Genomic DNA, 18,805 nt, shown 5'->3' with positions numbered 1-18,805 from the left:
CTATGTTTTTTTCTTTTTCTTCTCCTCCTCCAGCTGCCTCCATGGTGGCATTCTGGTGGAATGGAAAGAACTAGACTTAGAGTCAGACGACCTGAATCCTTTATCTAGTGCCATTATTTAATCCATGTGATGTTCCCAGTTGATTCTTAATGTGACCCAGCCACACAACCTCTCTGAGCTCAAGTTTCTTCTTACCTGTAAAATGGAGATAAAAAGGAAAATTGACATAAAACCCCAATATCCAAGAATAGGAATGGTCCATTTTGGTGTTCTCACATTACTGGATGTAAACTGTTGTCCTTTAGAACTCCACTGCCTTAGACATTCATGCTCTTCTACTGGAATCCCAACTTCTCTGCAACTTTCTCTAACCAGCTCTGCAACTTCGTTTCAGTCCCTCAAGATTCAAGTTGGGAGCATGTGATTGCTACACCTAGGTCTTTTGCCTTTGGCTTTTGCAGTGAGTCGTAGGGTTCTGCTTCCCGTCTCTCTCGGGATTTCTTCAGAAGAGGAAGAGTATTTTGGTACTAGGGAGCCCAAAGGGCAATTAGCCACCTCATCCATTTAATGCAGTTTTTCCTTCTTGTTTAACACCATTTTATACATAGTCGTTTTAATCTATAATTCCCTAATGACATGATGTTGAACATCTTTTCATATGGTTACTTGCCATCATTGTATCTTCTTTGGTAAGGTGTCTGTTAAAGTCTTTTGCCCATTTTAAAATCAGGCTGTGTGTTGTCTTACTGTTGAGTTTTAAGGGTTCTGTGTATATTTTGGATAGCAGTCCTTTATCAGATGAGTCTTTTGCAAATATTTCTTCTAGTATGTGGCTTGTTTCCTCATTCGCTTGACATTGTCTTTCACAGAGCAGAAGTTTTTAATTTTAATGAAGTCCAGCTTATCAGTTATTTCTTTCATGAATTATTCCTCTTGTATCTAAAAGACCATCACATGCCCTAGGTCATCTGTTTTCTCCTATGTTATTTTCTAGGAGTTTTATAGTTTTATGTTTTACATTTAGGTCTATGATCCATTTGGAGTTAATTTCTGTGAAGTCTTTGTCTAGATTCATTTTTTTTACATGTAAATGTCCATTTCTCCTAGCCCCATTTATTGAAAAGACTATCATTGCTACTACCATTGTATTGCCTTTGCTTCTTTGTCAAAGATCAGTTGACTACATTTACATGGATCTATTTCTAGCTCTCTATTCTGTTCCATTGATCTGTTTGTCTGTTCTTTTCCTAATACTATACTGTCTTGATTACTATTAACTTTACAGTAAGTCTTAAAGTTGGTTAGTGTGAGTCCTCCAACTTTGTTCTTTTACTTCAGTATTGAGTTGGCTGTTCTGGGTCTTTATCCTCTCCATATACACTTTAGAATCAGTTTGTCTGTATCCACAAAGTAACTTGCTAGGATGTTGATTAGGATTGCATTGAACTTAAAGATAAAGTTGAGAAGAACTGACATCTTGACAATATTGAGTCTTCCTATCCATGAACATGGAATATCTATTTCATTCTTTGATAGCTTTCATCAGTTTTGTAGTTTTCTTCATAGAGATCTTATACATATTTTGTTAGATTTATACCTATTTGTTAGATTTATATAAATGGTAATGTGTTTTTAACTTCAAATTTCACTTGTTCATTGTTTATATATAGGAAAGTGATTGACTTTTGTACAGTAACCTTGTATTTTGCAACCGTGCCATGATTGCTTATTTAGTTCCAGAAGCTTTTTGGTTGATTCTCTTAGATTTTCTACATAAATGATCATATAATCTACTCAACATAGAGGACCATGTCATATGCAAGAATAAAAAATTTTTTAAAGAAAAAAGTATAGAGAATAATATATTACATAATCATGTACTCACCAGCTAGATTTAACATGTTAATGTTTTTCATATTAGTTAAGGTTAAAAAAATAGTATATTATGGATAAAGTTGAAGCATCCTTTACAGTCTCAATCCCTTCTCTCCCAAGATATAATCACTCTCAAAGTTGGTATGCAGTTTTTCCTTTCATGATTTTTATTCTAAAACTTGTATATCTATCCATCCATCCATTCACCCATCATACAGAGATATTCATTCCCTTATATTTTCTTCGGAAAATTCTAAAGCTTTGCTTGTCACATTTAGATAATTTAACATTTAATCAATCCCCTAATCTTTTGCTATTATAAACATTGCTTCAACTTATTAACTGGTATAAACTTCTTTCTGTACCTGTGGAATCTATCTATAGAGTAAATTCCTAAGTGTGGGATTGCTGCTAGGAGTTTTGATCTTTGACCAGTAAATATAGTCATGTAAACACGACCATAGTTGAGATACAGACAGTTTCATCACCCCAAAATGTTTCCTTGAGTTTCTTTGTACTGCTGTACTTTCTATTATGGTTTTGCTTTTTCTAGCATGTTATGTAAATGGAGTCATAGAGCATGTAGTCTTGTGTCTAGCTTTTTCACTTAGCAAAATTTGCTTCTCAGATTCATTTTTTGTTGTGTGTATCAGTAACTCTTTCATTTGTATTGCTGAGTAGTATACTATTGTATAGATATGCCACAATTTGTTTATCAGGACATTTGGGTTCTTTCTAGGTTTTTGGCTGTTATCAATAATGTTCTTATGAACATTCATGTACAAGTATTTGTGTGGACATAAATTTTCATTCCTCTGGGGTAAATACTTAGAAGACTAATTGCTGGAATATATGATAAATATGTTTAACTTTGTAAGAAACTTCTAAGCTGTTTCCCAAAATGATTGTTTCATTTTGTGTTCTCATCAGCAATATATGAGAGTTCTAGTTGGTCCACATCCTCATTAATGCTTGGTTCTGTCAGATTTGTAAATTTTAGATCATCTAGTGGGTATATAGTGCTATCTCATTATGTTTTTAATTAACATTTCCTTGATGAATAATGATATTGAGCTTCTTTTCATGTGCTTATTTGCCACCTGTGTATCTTTTTTTGGTGAAGTGTCTGTTCAAATCTTCTGTCCAATTTTAAAAATATGGGTTCTTTGCTTTCTTAATATTGAGTTTTGAGATTTTTTTTATAGTCCTTTATCAGTCTTATCAGATACATTTTGCAAATATTTCCTCTTGGTCTATAACTTTTTAACAGAGTCTTTTGAGGAATACATGTTTTAACTTCTGAAAAAGTCTAGTTTATCAATTTTTTTCTTTTAAACTTCATGCTTTTTGTATCCAGTTTAAGAAATCTTTGCCTAATCGCCCAAGGCCAGTAAGATTTTCTCCTATGTTTTCTTCTAGATGTTTTATAGTTTTAGCTCTTACATTTAGTTCTATTAAACTAAATGTAATTTAGTTTAATAGGGATTGCATTAAATCTGTAGATTGCTTTGGGTAGTATGGTCATTTTAACAATATTAATTCTTCCAATCCAAAAGCATGGGATATCTTTCCATTTCTTTAAATTTTCTTCAATTTCCTTTATCAATGTTTTATAGTTCTTGGTGTATAAGTCTTTCACCTCCTTGGTGAGGTTTATTCTTAAGTATTTTTTGATGTGATTTTAAAAGGGATTGTTTTTTTACTTTCCCTTTCTGATATTTCATTGTTAGTGTAAAGAAATGCAACCAATTTCTGTATGTTAATCTTGTATCCTGCTACCCTGCTGAATTCATTTATCAGTTCTAATAGTTTTTGCGTGGAGTCTTTAGAGTTTTCAGTATATATTTAGTATCATGTCATCTGCATATAATGACAATTTTACCTCTTCTCTTCCAGTTTGGATACCTTTAATTTGGACAGGAACTCTTCTTGATATCTGCTTATTCCCAGAAAGAAGTTACTTCTCACTCTTGTTTAAAACCTGTTGTCCTGGGCTTCCCTGGTGGCGCAGTGGTTGAGAGTCTGCCTGCCGATGCAGGGGACACGGGTTCGTGCCTTGGTCTGGGAGGATCCCAGCCGCTCCATGCCTCGGAGCGGCTGGACCCATGGGCCATGGGCGCTGGACCTGCGAGTCCGGAGCCTGTGCTCCGCAACGGGAGGGGCCGCGGCGGTGAGAGGCCCGCGTACCGCAAAAAAAACAAAAACAAAAACAAAAACAAACTGTTGTCCAGATCTGGCCTGTTAAGGTCTTCTTTTGGCATGAGTGGAATGAGGAAGTTCCTATGATGGGTTTTAAATAAGGAACATAAATAATTTAAACCTTAGAAAGTTATCTGACATGAAATTGGGTGCCGTAGGAGTAATTTAGTTCCCTCTACCTCTTTGTCAGGAAGCTGTAAGAGATTTCTGCATGGAGTATGAGATTAGATTGGATGACTTTTAAGGGCCCTTCTAACTCTCTGCATTCAAGCTTTGATCAGAAGTCCCAGCTTCTTTTCTCTAATGACTTAGACTTAAAAATCTAGTCCTAACTCTAGTGGCACATAGTAGTTACTCAATAAATGCTGGTTAAATAAATTAACTTGCAAGAATTCTTCACGGTGTCCTTTTTTTCTCTCTTGCAGTTAAAAGAGCCAAGTTCCAGGGTTCACCAGGTAAGGCCAGCCTTTAATTATTATGTTCTTCTCCCCATACTTGCTGTGATTTAAAAACATTCTTTCAAAAAATCATTAATTTCATTTGATTCATTGATTAAATTAGTTAAATTCACTAAGTTCATTAAATTAATTAAAAATCAATATGGGAAGAGATTGGTCAAGGGGGTACAAAGTTTAAGTTATGCAAAATGAATTATTTCTGGAGAGCTAATGTACAGCAATGTGTCTATGGTTAACAAGTATTGTATACTTGAAATTTGCTAAGAGGGTAGGTCTTAAGCGTTCTCAACACACACACGCGCACACACACACACACACACACAGAAAATGCTAATTATGAGGTGGTGAGGAATGTGAATTGGCTTGATTGTGGTGATTATTTCACACTGTATACATATATAAAATCAAATTGTACACCTTAAATATATACAATTTTTAATTGCCAGTTACACTTCAAAAAGTGGAAAAAAAACAGTGCTGTCGTAAAACATTAAAGAAATCTATATCAGTCCGGTGAAAAGTTAGTCTCCTTACCTCTTGGCCAACTCAATTCTGCTTCTCAAAAGTAACTATTTTGAGGCTTTTATATACCTTTTCAGAGTTTTACTGTGTATGTGCATGTATACACTAATGGATCAGCTACACATGTCTTTGTGCAACCTGCTTTTTTTCCAACAACATACCATGAAAGTCTTTTCTTGTGTATATGTGTGTATACATATATCTGGTTCTTTCTTTCAAAGAGTTGTACACACACTACTATATTTAAAACAGATAACCAACAAGAACCTACTTAAAAAAAAAAAGTGTCCAGAATTTTGTTGTACTCTAGGTCCCTTATTGAATATTCAGGTCATTTCAATTTTTTTGCTATTATAAGCAATAAATGTTTTTGTGCATTTAACATTGCCTGCTTTTGAAAATGTATCTGTATGCTAGAGTCTAGAAGTAGAGAATTGTTGGGCCAAAGGTACGTATTTTAAACAAATTTGGTAGCTGCTGCCAAATTGCATTTCTGAAAAATTTTGCTTATACTCAGACCAAAAGCATATGGGTGTCTGTTTTCCCAAATCCTTATCAGCGTTAGATAATATGAAACTTTTTAATCTTTGCTCATCTGAAGGTGAAAATGGTATCTCCTTACTTTAATACACATTTTCTTAACTGAATGTCAAGTTAGTTATAAAGACTTACTCTAGTTCCTTCTGGGGGCAAAAGGAGGGTACTGTGGATTATGGGGAAAAAAACACGATTGGGAACCCAAGAAAATCTGAAAAACCAAATCTGGGTGCAACAGGAACTAAAGCAGTTTCTGGGCCTACTGCTCTCTCCAGTGGCTCTGGGTTAGGGCTTCTCTTCTTTCTGAAAAGCTTTTCTGCTCTCCTTTCTCATCCAGCAGGCTTTTTATGCTTACCTGTCTTGCACACACCCCATAGTGGCTGCTCCAATAGAATTTATATGCCTCTCCTTCAAGCTTCAGCACCAATCAATTGTTACTATTTCTTTGTTTTCCCTACTGAAAATCTTTTGAGAGGGAATCATATTGGTCTCAGCTTTTGGTCAGCTTATGAATTGGCTGGCTGCTTTTGGGTGGCATCTCCTTTTGGTCTGGTCATGGGGAATGGAGTACAGAATCCTGATAGAAAACAGCTTAGGGGTATACTGCATTGCTACTACCAAATATGGATGGGAATTCCCTCATGTGGGTGGGCTTGTATCCTCATATATCTTTGGTATAATTGTAGAATAATTGTAGGTATAAGACTACATAGTTTTTTATGATACTTAAGAGAAAGATTTACCTTCTGCTAGAAGTGCATGACAGTGCCCATCTTCTCACACCTTTAACATAGGTAATTGTTTTAAGCAATCTTTGGCAATTTGATGAGTCAAAAATGATAGTCTTTTTTTTTCATTTTATAAAATTATGATTAACTTCTTACATAGAGAAGTGAACTCTCAATTCAGTGTCCCTCATCATGGCTGATACAAAGGAAGTAACAAAATGTGCTGTGTTAAGTCTTAGGTCAGATTTCTGAGTTTTGAGATCCAGACCGCCTACCTTTGTTTGGTACTCAATTTATACTCTCGGGTTAGAGAATTTCCTTTTTCTGACTCTGTGATAATATATATATTTTTAATGTAAGTTGTGCTTTAGGCCAGGGTGAATAGATAAAGCTTGAAATCCATTTCCTTTATGAGGAGTTTTCCTCAATTCTTGTCCCTGTAAACAAATAGAGGTAACTCTTTCTTCTTCTGCCTTCCTTTAGCACTTTTTCGCTTTCTCTGTGGTACTTATTTCTTTATACATTTTATTAATTTGCATATCTTATCTTTCCTGTAAGATCAATTAGATTATTATTTTTTCAAACTGCAGGTGGGCTATAAAGTCAATTTAGTTAATTATGATTAATATTTTAAAAATTAGAATAAAAATATCAATGTATCACATCTTGTATTTCATAAAGCTTTTGTTTTTGTTTATATGTATATATATGTGTATCTACTGGTCAAATATAAAATATAGTCCTTAAATTTGAAAAACACTATTGTAGATTATGCTTTTGAAAATAGTGTGTGTTTTCTAATTTTTCTGTACCTCTCTGCTTAGAATGATGCTATATTGTACAATATATAATTCCATTTTTTCTTATATATACTGTAATATGGACATTACTTAATTCCAAGGGCTTTGTGAGACTGGATAACCATCTGAGCACTAAGTATTATATCTTTGGTTTGCATTTTTTCAAAGACAAATTTAACACATATGTGACCCTGAAAGTGCAAAATGTGAAGAGCACAACTGTAGCAGTCCGTGGCGATCAACCTTCCTGGGAACAAGATTTTATGTTGTAAGTACTTTGCAGCAGCAGCAGCATGCCTACAACATTTGACAATATTTCCAAGGTAATCACATTGGATTAAACAAGTAGAGGCTGAAGATTTTGTGTATATCTAAGACTTATAAAATACGTTAAATATTTAAAAACACATTTTAATAGCATGTTAAATATTCTTTTTGAAAACTAGAGAAAGGAACAAATGAGGTGTGTGGTAGGTAAAGTACATCTGCAGTTTTGTTGTCTCCCGATTTGTAATCTATTTTCAGAGGCGAATTATGAATTCGAGTAAACGCTCAGTTTACATGGGTGAAAACACTACCTAGTCAGATTTTCCTAGTGGTCAGAATTAGGTATAGTATAACATACTGAGCATGATATTAAACCTAACTTAATCTTTCTTTGATTCTCAGAAGGCTTCTTGAAGGAATGTGGTTATGCATGTGAGGACTGTGTTTGTGTTTCCAAGTCACCTGCTTTCGAAGATGAGGATGTCTGTGCTTATAATCCTTTTGCTTTACGGAGTAAAATTCTACCTTCATCTAATTAATAAAAATGAGTAAATATTAGTAGAATTGCTTGCATATGACACAAAGTTTAGTATATTATGATTGTAAGCTCTGGCTTTAAAAACTTGCTATTTCCTTTTTTCCTCTTAAATTTCAGCAATTTTTTTTCTGCTCTAGGAAAGGGAACAAAAATGTACAATATCATTTTGAAGGGCTGACCAAATCACTTAGCTTCTCTGAGTGTCAGTTTCCTTATCTGTAAAGGTCTACTCTTGCTTACAAGGTTATGCTTATTTTTTGGGAAGGTGGGCACAAGGGGGTCAACCAAGAAAATGTATTAAAATTGCAGTGAAATTTGTGATTGAAGTGAAATTGCTTTGCGAGTTTTATAGTCCATCTCAGGTATAGGATGACTCTTTTTATGGGGAAACATTCCAATCCTCTGGGCTTTTAATATATTGCTTTTTATAGTACCATTTAGGAAACTTTATTATAATAGTTAAAGGTTAAGATTATGAGGGTTTGGGCTAAGACAGTAACAGAAGGATAGATAGAAAAGGATGGATAGAAGATGTTAAGGAGGTAGAACCAAGACTTGTCTTGGATGATTGGGTGAGTGGTGAGCTACTCATTAGGATAGGAGACAATAATATATCAGTTATGAACAAGCTTATATTTGAAGTTCTTATAGGACAGGTAAGAAGAAAGTTACAGAAGATAAGTTAGAAACTTGAACCTGGTACTCATGGAAGCCGGGGTTGGAGAAATATTTTGGTCAGTTGAAGCCATAGGCATAGATGAGAAAGCTTAGGGAGAGTGTGTTGGGTGAGAAAAGGGCCTGGGGTTGAGCCTGGAGAGCACCAGCATTTAAAGAGGGGATAAAGAGGACTAGGAAGGAGTGAACAGAGAGCAAGAAGGAGAAACGAGATAGTAGTGTCCTGGAAGCTGAAGAACTGGGGCTTCAAGAAGAGGCTAGTGGTGTCAGATTTCTCACTGGTTGCCCCTCTCTCAAGATTATGAACCTCATTTATTCCTATCTGTTATATTGACATCAGAGTGAGACCATTTGTTTTTTCTTCACTCGTGTAAAGTCAGCTATGAACAGTTTTTTCAAGTCTCTTCCCTGTTAGCCATACCACAGTTCTGGCTGTGGTATATAAACTTAGCAATCCTGCTTTCTTTTGATTTCCAGTTGGCTGTAATAATCACTCGCTGTTATAACTGTTCCCAGCATGTGAAACATATCAATCTTCTGCAGTCTCTCATCAGCATAGTAGCTTTATTCTTACTTGTTTATTTTCCAGTTTCCCATAGCACTTACTCTTTCAACCCTACTGTGATATGTGTGACTTTTCTTCTGTCTCCCACCTTGAGATGCTGTGTGAATTTTGTCCTCTCTCCTTCTGCACACAGGTTTTATTAGCTACATTATCCACCTTACTGCTCCTATTCCTTATTCCTCCTATCCTGCTCTTCTGTCACTGGTAACTCCATTGCTGGTCACTTGTTCCCCTTTCTCCTTTTTTTTTCTCCCTATTGTATTATGTGGTAGTATCTAATATTCATTTTGGTACTTCTCATTTATCTTTAGTATTTCTTTGTCCTATTTCCAGGACTAGATTGTTCATTTCTTAGGGGCAAGGAGGGCATCTTCACTTACTGTGAATTTGCCTCGCTCAGAATCTTGTATACATGTGTGCACATATACTGTTGATTGAGTTAACAGAACAGGAACTTCCCCAGAGCTCTGGGGATGAGGCATAAACAGAGCTCTCTGACTTCTCTTAGTTGGGCCATTTGAGCAGATGTAGATAAGATATTTCTCACAGAAAATATCCTCATTGTTTGGGCTTTATTCCCCAGAGTTCCCTGAAGAACAGATTTTCTTCTTTATCTGTCCAAGTCAAGCTGTAAAGAAAGACCTCTGGCTGTTTCTTTTAGCTATTGGCTTGAGACGCTATTTAGGACTTGCTTTGGGAATATTGTGTACGTATCCCCAAGCAATTTTTCTTTTCCAGATTCAAAAGATTTGGGGTTGTTACATATATTTTCCCAAGGCTAATCAGTTAATTAGGCTGAATGAAACTGTGGGCCAAAAGCTCAGTTTCCCCCCTGTGAATGCCCTAACATAGTGGCTGGGTTTGGTCACCTACTTTTTGGTTTTGAACAGCTCTCCAGATAGCTTGGAAGTTTTTAGAGATGGGAGCTAGGTCCTATATTGTGTGTCTTCCCCAATGTACCAAGCCATATGAATTGTACATGTCAGTGAACATAAATGAAAAAAATGAACTCAGTACTTTTCTGTTCTGCTGTATTTATGTAAAAGGGGCAAATTTGCTTTACTTCACTTGTTTTCAACACACTTGATATGAATTTTATGGCTATAAGGCCACATCCCAAACTAGTGAATCTGAGAACATGTATCTTAATAGTACAACAGGGAAACCAAGCTATCTCTAAAGCACACACTTGAAACTTCTACATGTGATGAATAGCTGTTGTTTTCCTGAGAATACCTTTCTGCTTTTCCTGCTGGAATTGGCCTTTTCTCATCTTTCTTGCATTTCCCCTCAAATAACCTTGTGTTTCCATAAGAGCTTTCTGGAGAATGTTTTTAGCATTAACATAAGCGTTTGCTTGTTTCACCTTAAGTCCATAATTATTTTTGAGTTAGCACTTCCAAGCTGATATTCTTCCATGTATGACACTGCTTTTGCTTAGTGGTCACCTGGCTCCCTGGAATAATTTCTTTTTAAATAATTTTTCCTAGTTATTATTACAGGAAAATCATTGTGTTTATCATTATCCTGTGATCATTTTGTTTATCAGTGACAGTACCTGCTTTAACTGATAATGAACTAGCACACTCCAGTATCCCTCACCTGCCTCTGACCACAAGTTCCCATCAAACTTAGATCTTCTCATGGGCCCTTTTACTTTTGCTTGGATTCCCTTTCATATTTGTCATAAAGAAGCCTTGCTTTCTCCTCATAGTTCCCTGTATCCAGAGGTATAAGTTGCAGGCAGTGCTAGTATTACAATAAAACATATAAAACTGTTGCTTAAGTTTGGAGATTGTAGGCAGACATTCCTGGCAGTAATGCCCTCATTGCTTGGCTTCATTGTTCTTGTGAAACTGTATTAGTGTAACAATGATTGTAGCTCCAAAGGAGAGGGGACAGACTGACAGAGGCATTTTTCTGTGCATACCCTACATAGGTTTCTGGGAACCTAAAGAGTGGTTGCAGGATTAGGGACATTTTGATTTTTCCCTGATGACAGGATCCTGATCAGGACATACTCAAGGTTTAGCAAAACAGGAGATGTAGATGTTTCTTTCATATTACCTGGTTTTCTAAAAAAGGGCTTTCTTCTTTCCTTCAGTGAGATTAGTCGTCTGGACCTGGGTCTAAGTGTGGAAGTATGGAACAAAGGACTGATCTGGGACACCATGGTGGGGACTGTGTGGATTGCACTGAAGACAATTCGTCAGTCAGATGAGGTCAGTCAGTGCATTGCCCATTTGGAGGTAGGGTTCTAGCCCTTGCTTCTCTGCATCCTAGCTCCATTCAGCTAATGTTCATCCATATATCTCAGATTTCTCTGCCCCCTTCCTAATTAGAGGACATAAAACCAGCTTACTCCTAATGTCACCGAGAGGTTCAGGGGATTTTATCTAAGGCCTTCCCTCTGCCCTGTGACTGAACTCAGAGGTGCCAGAGTACCTATTTAGCCTTATCAGGTAGATAGCCCCTTCTGAGTACTCTGTGTGTGTGTGGTGGTGGTGGGGTGGGTGGGATCAGCAGGGTGAAGGAGGGGAGTGCGAGGGAGGGGGAGAGAGGGGTGGGGGGAGAGGGAGAGAGAGAGAGAGAGAGAGTGAGAGAGAGAGAGTGTGTGTGTGTGTGTGTGTGTGTGTGTGTGTGTGTGAGAGAGAGAGAGAGAGAGAGAGAGAGAGAGAGAGGATCGATCTAGGATACCTGTGGCTTCTGCATTCCCTCTAAGACACTGTTCTGAGAGGAGTCCCATTAAACTTCCTCAGCCAGCTCTTTGAGTCACCTATCCCAGGGACCTGATTTCAGTCTTCCTTCTTCCACATATAACCCTAACAGAGTTTAAGGAACTACAGGCTTGGCAATTGGTAATCACACTTGTCTTAATACACTATTTTCAAGACTGAATTTCCACTCCACTTTACCAGATTAGAACATAAGTCAGCATAATTTCCCTGTGACACTCACTTTGAATATTTTCACTGTGGTCCCAGTTCAGGTCAATTTAACTAGCCATGTTACTAGCTCTTTAGTGATTAGAAATAGTGACACATTAAGTGACATAGTCATTAAGTATTGTACAGATTAAATATTGATCCATGGAGATACTTTGTTTTTGAGTTTAGCGCTCTGGAAATTCTATCCTCTGTGGGCTGGCAGAAAGCTGAGCACAGTGAAAGCTGCTCTCCCACCGAAGAGGGAGAACAGAAGCCACATACAGCAGAGGCAGGTGGTGACTCTGATGTGTTTGCCTCATTAGGATATGTGAGTGGCCCTCAGAAGCTCTCTGACAAGGAAAATGAGAGAAAAAGACCTGGCCCTTTAACCAAGAGGGGAGTCATGAAAGAGTGAAGTTTAATCTTAGATCTCTTTTCTAGGAAGGGCCTGGGGAATGGTCCACGTTGGAGGCAGAGACATTAATGAAAGATGATGAGATCTGTGGAACTAAAAACCCAACTCCCCATAAAATTTTGCTGGATGCAAGATTTGAGTTGCCTTTTGGTGAGTCTGATTAGATTTTAAAAAACATTTAATACTTTTTACCACATTGTTTGAAATTGTTTGTTAGTTGTTGTCTTACTGTGTCTTTTGTCAGCCATATCCTTTCAGGGCATTCTGTCTTCCACTCCATTCCCTGTAACACCTAGCTCAGGAATGTGCAAAGTAGACTCTAGAATGGTGCTCATTAAAGAATCCACACTGAAAGCATTCTTTTCAAGTCATTTAGTTTCTTATAACTATTTATTATAATAAAATACCTGCTTGTCAGAGAATATCAATGATTTATTCTTTTGATAATATTTTAACATTTATTGCCTTGAAGTGAATATATACCTTGTGATTTGTTAATTTAAGCATTGAAGTAGCACTAATAAATAGAATAGTAATTTACAACGTAATTTTAAAAATCACACAAAAAGGGCTTCCCTGGTGGCTCAGTGGTTAAGAATCCACTTGCCAACGCAGGGGACAGGGTTCTAGCCCTGGTCCGGGAAGATCCCACGTGCTGTGGAGCAACTAAGCCTGTGCGCTGAAACTACTGAGCCTGTGCTCTAGAGCCTGCCAGCCACAACTACTGAGCCTGCGCCTAGAGCCTGTACTCCGCAACAAGAGAAGCCACTGCAATGAGTAGCCCATGCACCACAACGAAGAGTAGCCCGGGCTCAACACAACTAGAGAAAGCCGACGCAGCAATGAAGACCCAACACAGCCAAAAAAAAGGAAAAAGAAAAAAATCACACAAAAATACATGTTCCTTATAAAAATTCAAATAGCATGGAAATGTACATGGATAAAAAGTTAAGTTTCTCTTCCTCCTTCTTTTGACCTCCTTTGCATTCCCCAGAAATAAGCCACTGTTAACTTTCTTGTGTCTTGGTTTAGGCACAAGAAATTTCTTCTCTAGAAATTTATTTTGACAAAATTTGGGTCATACTCTATGTACTATATATGGTGATAGTATTGTATAAACTAAAGCATATTATCTTGGACATCATTTCATGTTATACTTTAAGATCTATCTTGCTGATCTCAACAGCTGCTTTATGTCATAAGTTATCTAACCAATCCTATTTTTTTTTGCAATCCTTTATTGATTGACATGTAGGTTGTTTCCAGTTTTTTTTGATATACCACTGTAATGAATAGCTTTATCTATGCCCATTTATGAATCTAGGATAAATTGCTTAAAGTAGAATTTAAGGAATAGGTCAAATCTACAAACAAGAAATAATGGAAAGGGTGTGGAGAAAAGGGAACCTTCCTATACTGTTGATGGGAAAGAAGATTGGTACAGCCACTATGGAGAACAGTATGGAGGTTCCTTAAAAAACTAAAAATAGAACTACCCTATGACCCACCAATCCCACTACTAGTCATATACCCAGAGAAAACCATAATTCAAACAACACATGCACCCCAATGTTCATTGCAGCACTACTTACAATAGCCAGGACATGGAAGCAACCTAAATGTCCATCAATAGAGGAATGGATAAACAAGATGTGGTACATGTATACAATGGAATATTACTCAGCCATAAAAAGGAACGAAATTGGGTCATTTGTAGAGATGTGGATGGACCTAGAGAGTGTCATATGGAGTGCAGTAAGTCAGAAAGAAAGAGAAAAACAAATATCGTATATTAATGCATATATGTGTAATCTAGAAAAATGGTATAGATGATCTTATTTGCAAAGCAGAAATAGAGACACAGACGTAGAGAACAAACAGTATGGATACCAAGGTGGAAAGCAGGGCAGGTGGAAGGAATTGGGAGATTGGGATTGACATATATACACTACTGATACTATGTATAAGAGATAACTAATGAGAACATACTGCGTAAAGCACAGGCAAGTCTACTCTGGGGACCTAAAAGGAAGGAAATCCAAAAAAGAGGGGATATATGTATATGTATAGCTGATTCATTTTGCTGTATAGTAGAAACTAACGCAACATTGTAAACCAACTATACTCCAATAAAAATTAATTAAATAAAGAATAGGTCACAAGGTATGTGTATCGTTACTCTTCCTAGTACTGCCAAGTTGCTTGTGTTAAAAAAAAAAAAAAGATTGTACCAGTTTATATTTCTGCCAACTATGTCTCAGGTGTCTCTTTTCTGCATATCTTTGCCAACATTTTGTAATTTCCCAATTTTTTTTTTTTTTTTTTTTTGCGGTATGCGGGCCTCTCACTGTTGTGGCCTCTCCCGTTGTGGAGGACAGGCTCCAGACACGCAGGCTCAGCGGCCATGGCTTACGGGCCCAGCCGCTCCGCGGCATGTGGGATCCTCCCAGACCGGGGCACGAACCCGTGTCCCCTGCATCGGCAGGCGGACTCTCAACCACTGTGCTACCAGGGAAGCCCCTGTAATTTCCCAATTTTTAAATGTTGGTATCTTGTTTAATTTAACTTTATTCAGTTTTAATTTTGACTGTTTACTGATATTCATGTATACTAGTGTTGTTGCTGCTGTCTTATGATTTCAGTCTATTTATATCTTGTACCTTATGGTGATTTGAGCAAAAATGGCATGATTTTCCAGTAAGCTCAGAAATAACTAAACTCAGAGCAACTATTACTTCAGAAAAATAGAAAAGAAGACTTTCTTGTGTGTCTGTAGGCCAAGTTGCAGGTGAAGAGAAAAGCAATTGGAGTTCTTGCTTGTGGCTTAGTTGCTTGTATTCTTAATGCTGTGTTCTCAGCTATACTAGTCTGGAATGGAGTTTCTGTCTTGTTGAATTGGGAGGGGGGTGGGTGGGGATGGGTCTTGGTTCAAATACAGCAGAAATTGGCTATTCTTAAAGTTGTAGTAGATTTTCTTGAATATATATTTCTTCATTTGCTGTGTGCTCTTAGGACCATCTCTAGAGACTTTAAATGGTTTTTTTTTTTCTCTGATTTGGCAAAAAAAAATAATAAAAAAAAATTAAAAAAGAAAATCAAACGTACCCATATATTCAGCACAAAAGAGAAACACTGAGACAAAATATGGATCAGGTCAACTTTGGTGACATTTAAACAGGTACACTTTTTAGTAATCCACATGAAGGAATCAAATACAGTCCTTTCTCCTTTGTCCCTCCTATCCAAAATTTCACCTCCTTCCCCTCAAACCGCTCTTCAGCAATTGGTGGCAATATTTCAAAGTCTTATAATAAAACCTTCAAGTAATTTACTACCTAATTTGTACAGCACTCCTCAGCCATAAAATGGTTTACTTTGCACTTGTTGAAAATAAGTGAGAGAGGAGGAAGAGCTGCTCTGCTGCAGTCTATAAGTTCTGATGTAGAACAAATTCACCAAAATACATTGTTAAGTAGAAAACAGCAAGGGACAGTGAATGTGTTAGAATATGCTACTATTTGTGTTTTTAATAGGGGTTGGGGGTCTACATATATGCTTATAGATTCAAAGACTGCCCCTGGAACGATATACAAGAAAGCATTAATTGTGGTACCCTATAAGAAAGAAAGATAACTGATTTGTGAGGGAGACCTAATTTTCCCTGAGTAACTTTTTAAACCATTGTGCATGTATTACTTACCTCACCCCTCAAAATAGTTTTAAGGAGAAAAATACAGAGCTACAAGGATGTTTATTGCAGTACTATTTATAATAGTACAAACTTTGAACAATCTAAGTACCCAACAAGAGGAGTGGTTAAATATATTACAGTTTAAATTAAAAGCCCAGGCTCTGGAGCCAAATCAACTATGATTTTTAAATTTTTATTTTATTTTTCTTTTTGGCTGCGTTGGGTCTTCATTGCTGTACGCGGGCTTTCTCTACTTGCAACGAGCGGGAGCTACTCTTCCTTGCGGTGTGTGGGTTTCTCATTGCGGTGGCTTTGCTTGTTGTGAAGCACAGGCTCTAGGCGTACGGGCTTCAGTAGTTGTGGCCCATGGGCTCTAGAGTGCAGGCTCAGTAGTTGTGGCGCACAGGCTTAGTTGTTCCGAGGCATGTGGGATCTTCCCGGACCAGGGCTCGAACCCGTGTCCCCTGCACTGGCAGGTGGATTCTTAACCACTGTGCCACCAGGGATGCCCACATTTGATGTTTTTAAAAGATGTTGCATTTTTTTTGGAAGTTGTTATAGTCCATCTTAAATATATACAATGAGGGTATGTGTACCATTTTTCTTTACTCTTTTTTTATTGTGGTAAAATACATGTAACATAAAATTAACTATCTCAACCATTTAAAAGATACAATTCAGTGGTATGAACACATTCATAACGCTGTGGAACCATCACCACTATTCATATCCATAGTTCTTTTCATCTTGCAAAACTGAAACTCTATACCCATTAAACAGTAACTCCCCATTCCCCTCTGCCCCCAGCCCCTGGCAACCACCATTCTACTTTCTATCTCCAATTTTGACTACTCTAAGTACCTCATACAATTGGAATCATACAGTATTTGTTTTTTTGTGACTGGCTTATTTCACTTAGCATAATATCCTCAAGGTTCATCTATGCTGTAGCGTATGTCAAAATTTGCTCCCTTTTTAAGACTGAATGATATTCCCTAGTATGTGTATATCACATTTTGCTTATCTGTTCATTCATTGATGGGCACTTAGGTTGCTTCCACATTTTAGCTATTATGAATAATGCTGTGAACATGGGTATGCAAATATCTCTTTGAGATTCTGCCTTCAGTTCTTTTGGGTACATACCCAGAAGTGGAATTTCTGGATCATATGGTAATTCTATTTTTAATTTTTTGAAGAATCATCATACTGTTACCCATAGTAGCTGTACCATTTTACATTCCCACCAACAGTGTACGAGGGTTCCAATTTCTCCACATCCTCGCCAACACTTGTTATTTTGTTTTTTTGGGTTTTTCCCCCTTTTTTTTTGATAGTAGCCATCCCAATGGGTGTGAAGTGGTATCTCATTGTAGTTTTGACTTGTATTTCCCTAATGATTGAGCATCTTTTTATGTGCTTTTCGGCTATTTTTATATCTTCTTTGGAGAAACATCTATCAAGTCCTTTGCCCATTTTTTTTTTTAACATCTTTATTGGGGTATAATTGCTTTACAATGGTGTGTTAGTTTCTGCTTTATAACAAAGTGAAATCAGTCATACATAAACATATGTTCCCATATCTCTTCCCTCTTGCGTCTCCCTCCCTCCCACCCTCCCTATCCCACCCCTCCAGGCTGTCACAAAGCACCGAGCCAATATCCCTGTGCCATGCGGCTGCTTCCCACTAGCTATCTACCTTACTACGTTTGTTAGTGTGTATATGTCCATGACTCTCTCTCGCCCTGTCACAGCTCACCCTTCCCCCTCCCCATAACCTCAAATCTGTTCTCTAGGAGGTCTGCGTCTTTATTCCTGCCTTACCCCTAGGTTCTTCATGACATTTTTTTCCCTTAGATTCCATATATATGTGTTAGCATACGGTATTTGTCTTTTTCTTTCTGACTTACTTCACTCTGTATGACAGACTCTAGGTCTATCCACCTCACTACAAATAGCTCAATTTTGTTTCTTTTTATGGCTGAGTAATATTCCATTGTATATATGTGCCACATCTTCTTTATCCATTCATCCGATGATGGGCACTTAGGTTGTTTCCGTCTCTGGGCTATTGTAAATAGAGCTGCAATGAACATTTTGGTACATGACTCCTTTTGAATTTTGGTTTTCTCAGGGTATATGCCCAGTAGTGGGATTGCTGGGTCATATGGTAGTTCTATTTGTAGTTTTTTAAGGAACCTCCATACTGTTTTTCATAGTGGCTGAACCAATTCACATTCCCACCAGCAGTCCTTTGCCCATTTTTGAATTGGGTTTTTGTTATTGTTGAGTTTTAGGAGTTCTTTATATATTCTGGGGATTAATCCCTTATCAGATATATGATTTGCAAATATTTTCTCCTATTCTGTGGGTTACTTTTTCATTCTGTTGATACTGTCTTTTGATGCAGAAAAGTTTTTAATTTTAATGAAGTCTAATTTGTCTATTTTTTGTTGTTGTTGCCTGTGCCTTTGGTGTCCTATCCAAGAAATCACTGCTAAATCCAGGGTTGTGCAGTTTTGGCCCTATGTTTTTTTCTAAGAGTTTTCCAGTTTGGGGTCTTGCATTTAGGTTTTGATCCATTTTCTGTTAATTTTTCTATATGATG

The 18,805-nt window shown here is 37.1% G+C and overlaps 1 protein-coding gene across 2 annotated transcripts in view; it reads left to right on the top strand.

The window, feature by feature from the left end:
- The window catches only part of UNC13B (unc-13 homolog B), a 224,849-nt gene that overhangs the window by 49,345 nt on the left and 156,699 nt on the right, over window positions 1-18,805 (top strand). For both annotated transcript variants that reach the window (XM_060300789.1, XM_030884175.2), the window contains exons 2-5: window positions 4,500-4,529; window positions 7,288-7,387; window positions 11,269-11,386; window positions 12,533-12,656. In XM_060300789.1, the coding sequence (XP_060156772.1) occupies window positions 4,500-4,529; window positions 7,288-7,387; window positions 11,269-11,386; window positions 12,533-12,656 (372 nt within the window). The remainder of the gene's footprint in view (window positions 1-4,499; window positions 4,530-7,287; window positions 7,388-11,268; window positions 11,387-12,532; window positions 12,657-18,805) is intronic.

The sequence above is a fragment of the Globicephala melas genome, chromosome 6 (assembly GCF_963455315.2).
Source record: "Globicephala melas chromosome 6, mGloMel1.2, whole genome shotgun sequence".
NCBI lineage: Eukaryota > Metazoa > Chordata > Mammalia > Artiodactyla > Delphinidae > Globicephala > Globicephala melas.
The sequence above is the reverse complement of the archived record's forward strand: the minus strand, read 5'-3'. Positions and strand labels throughout refer to the sequence as shown.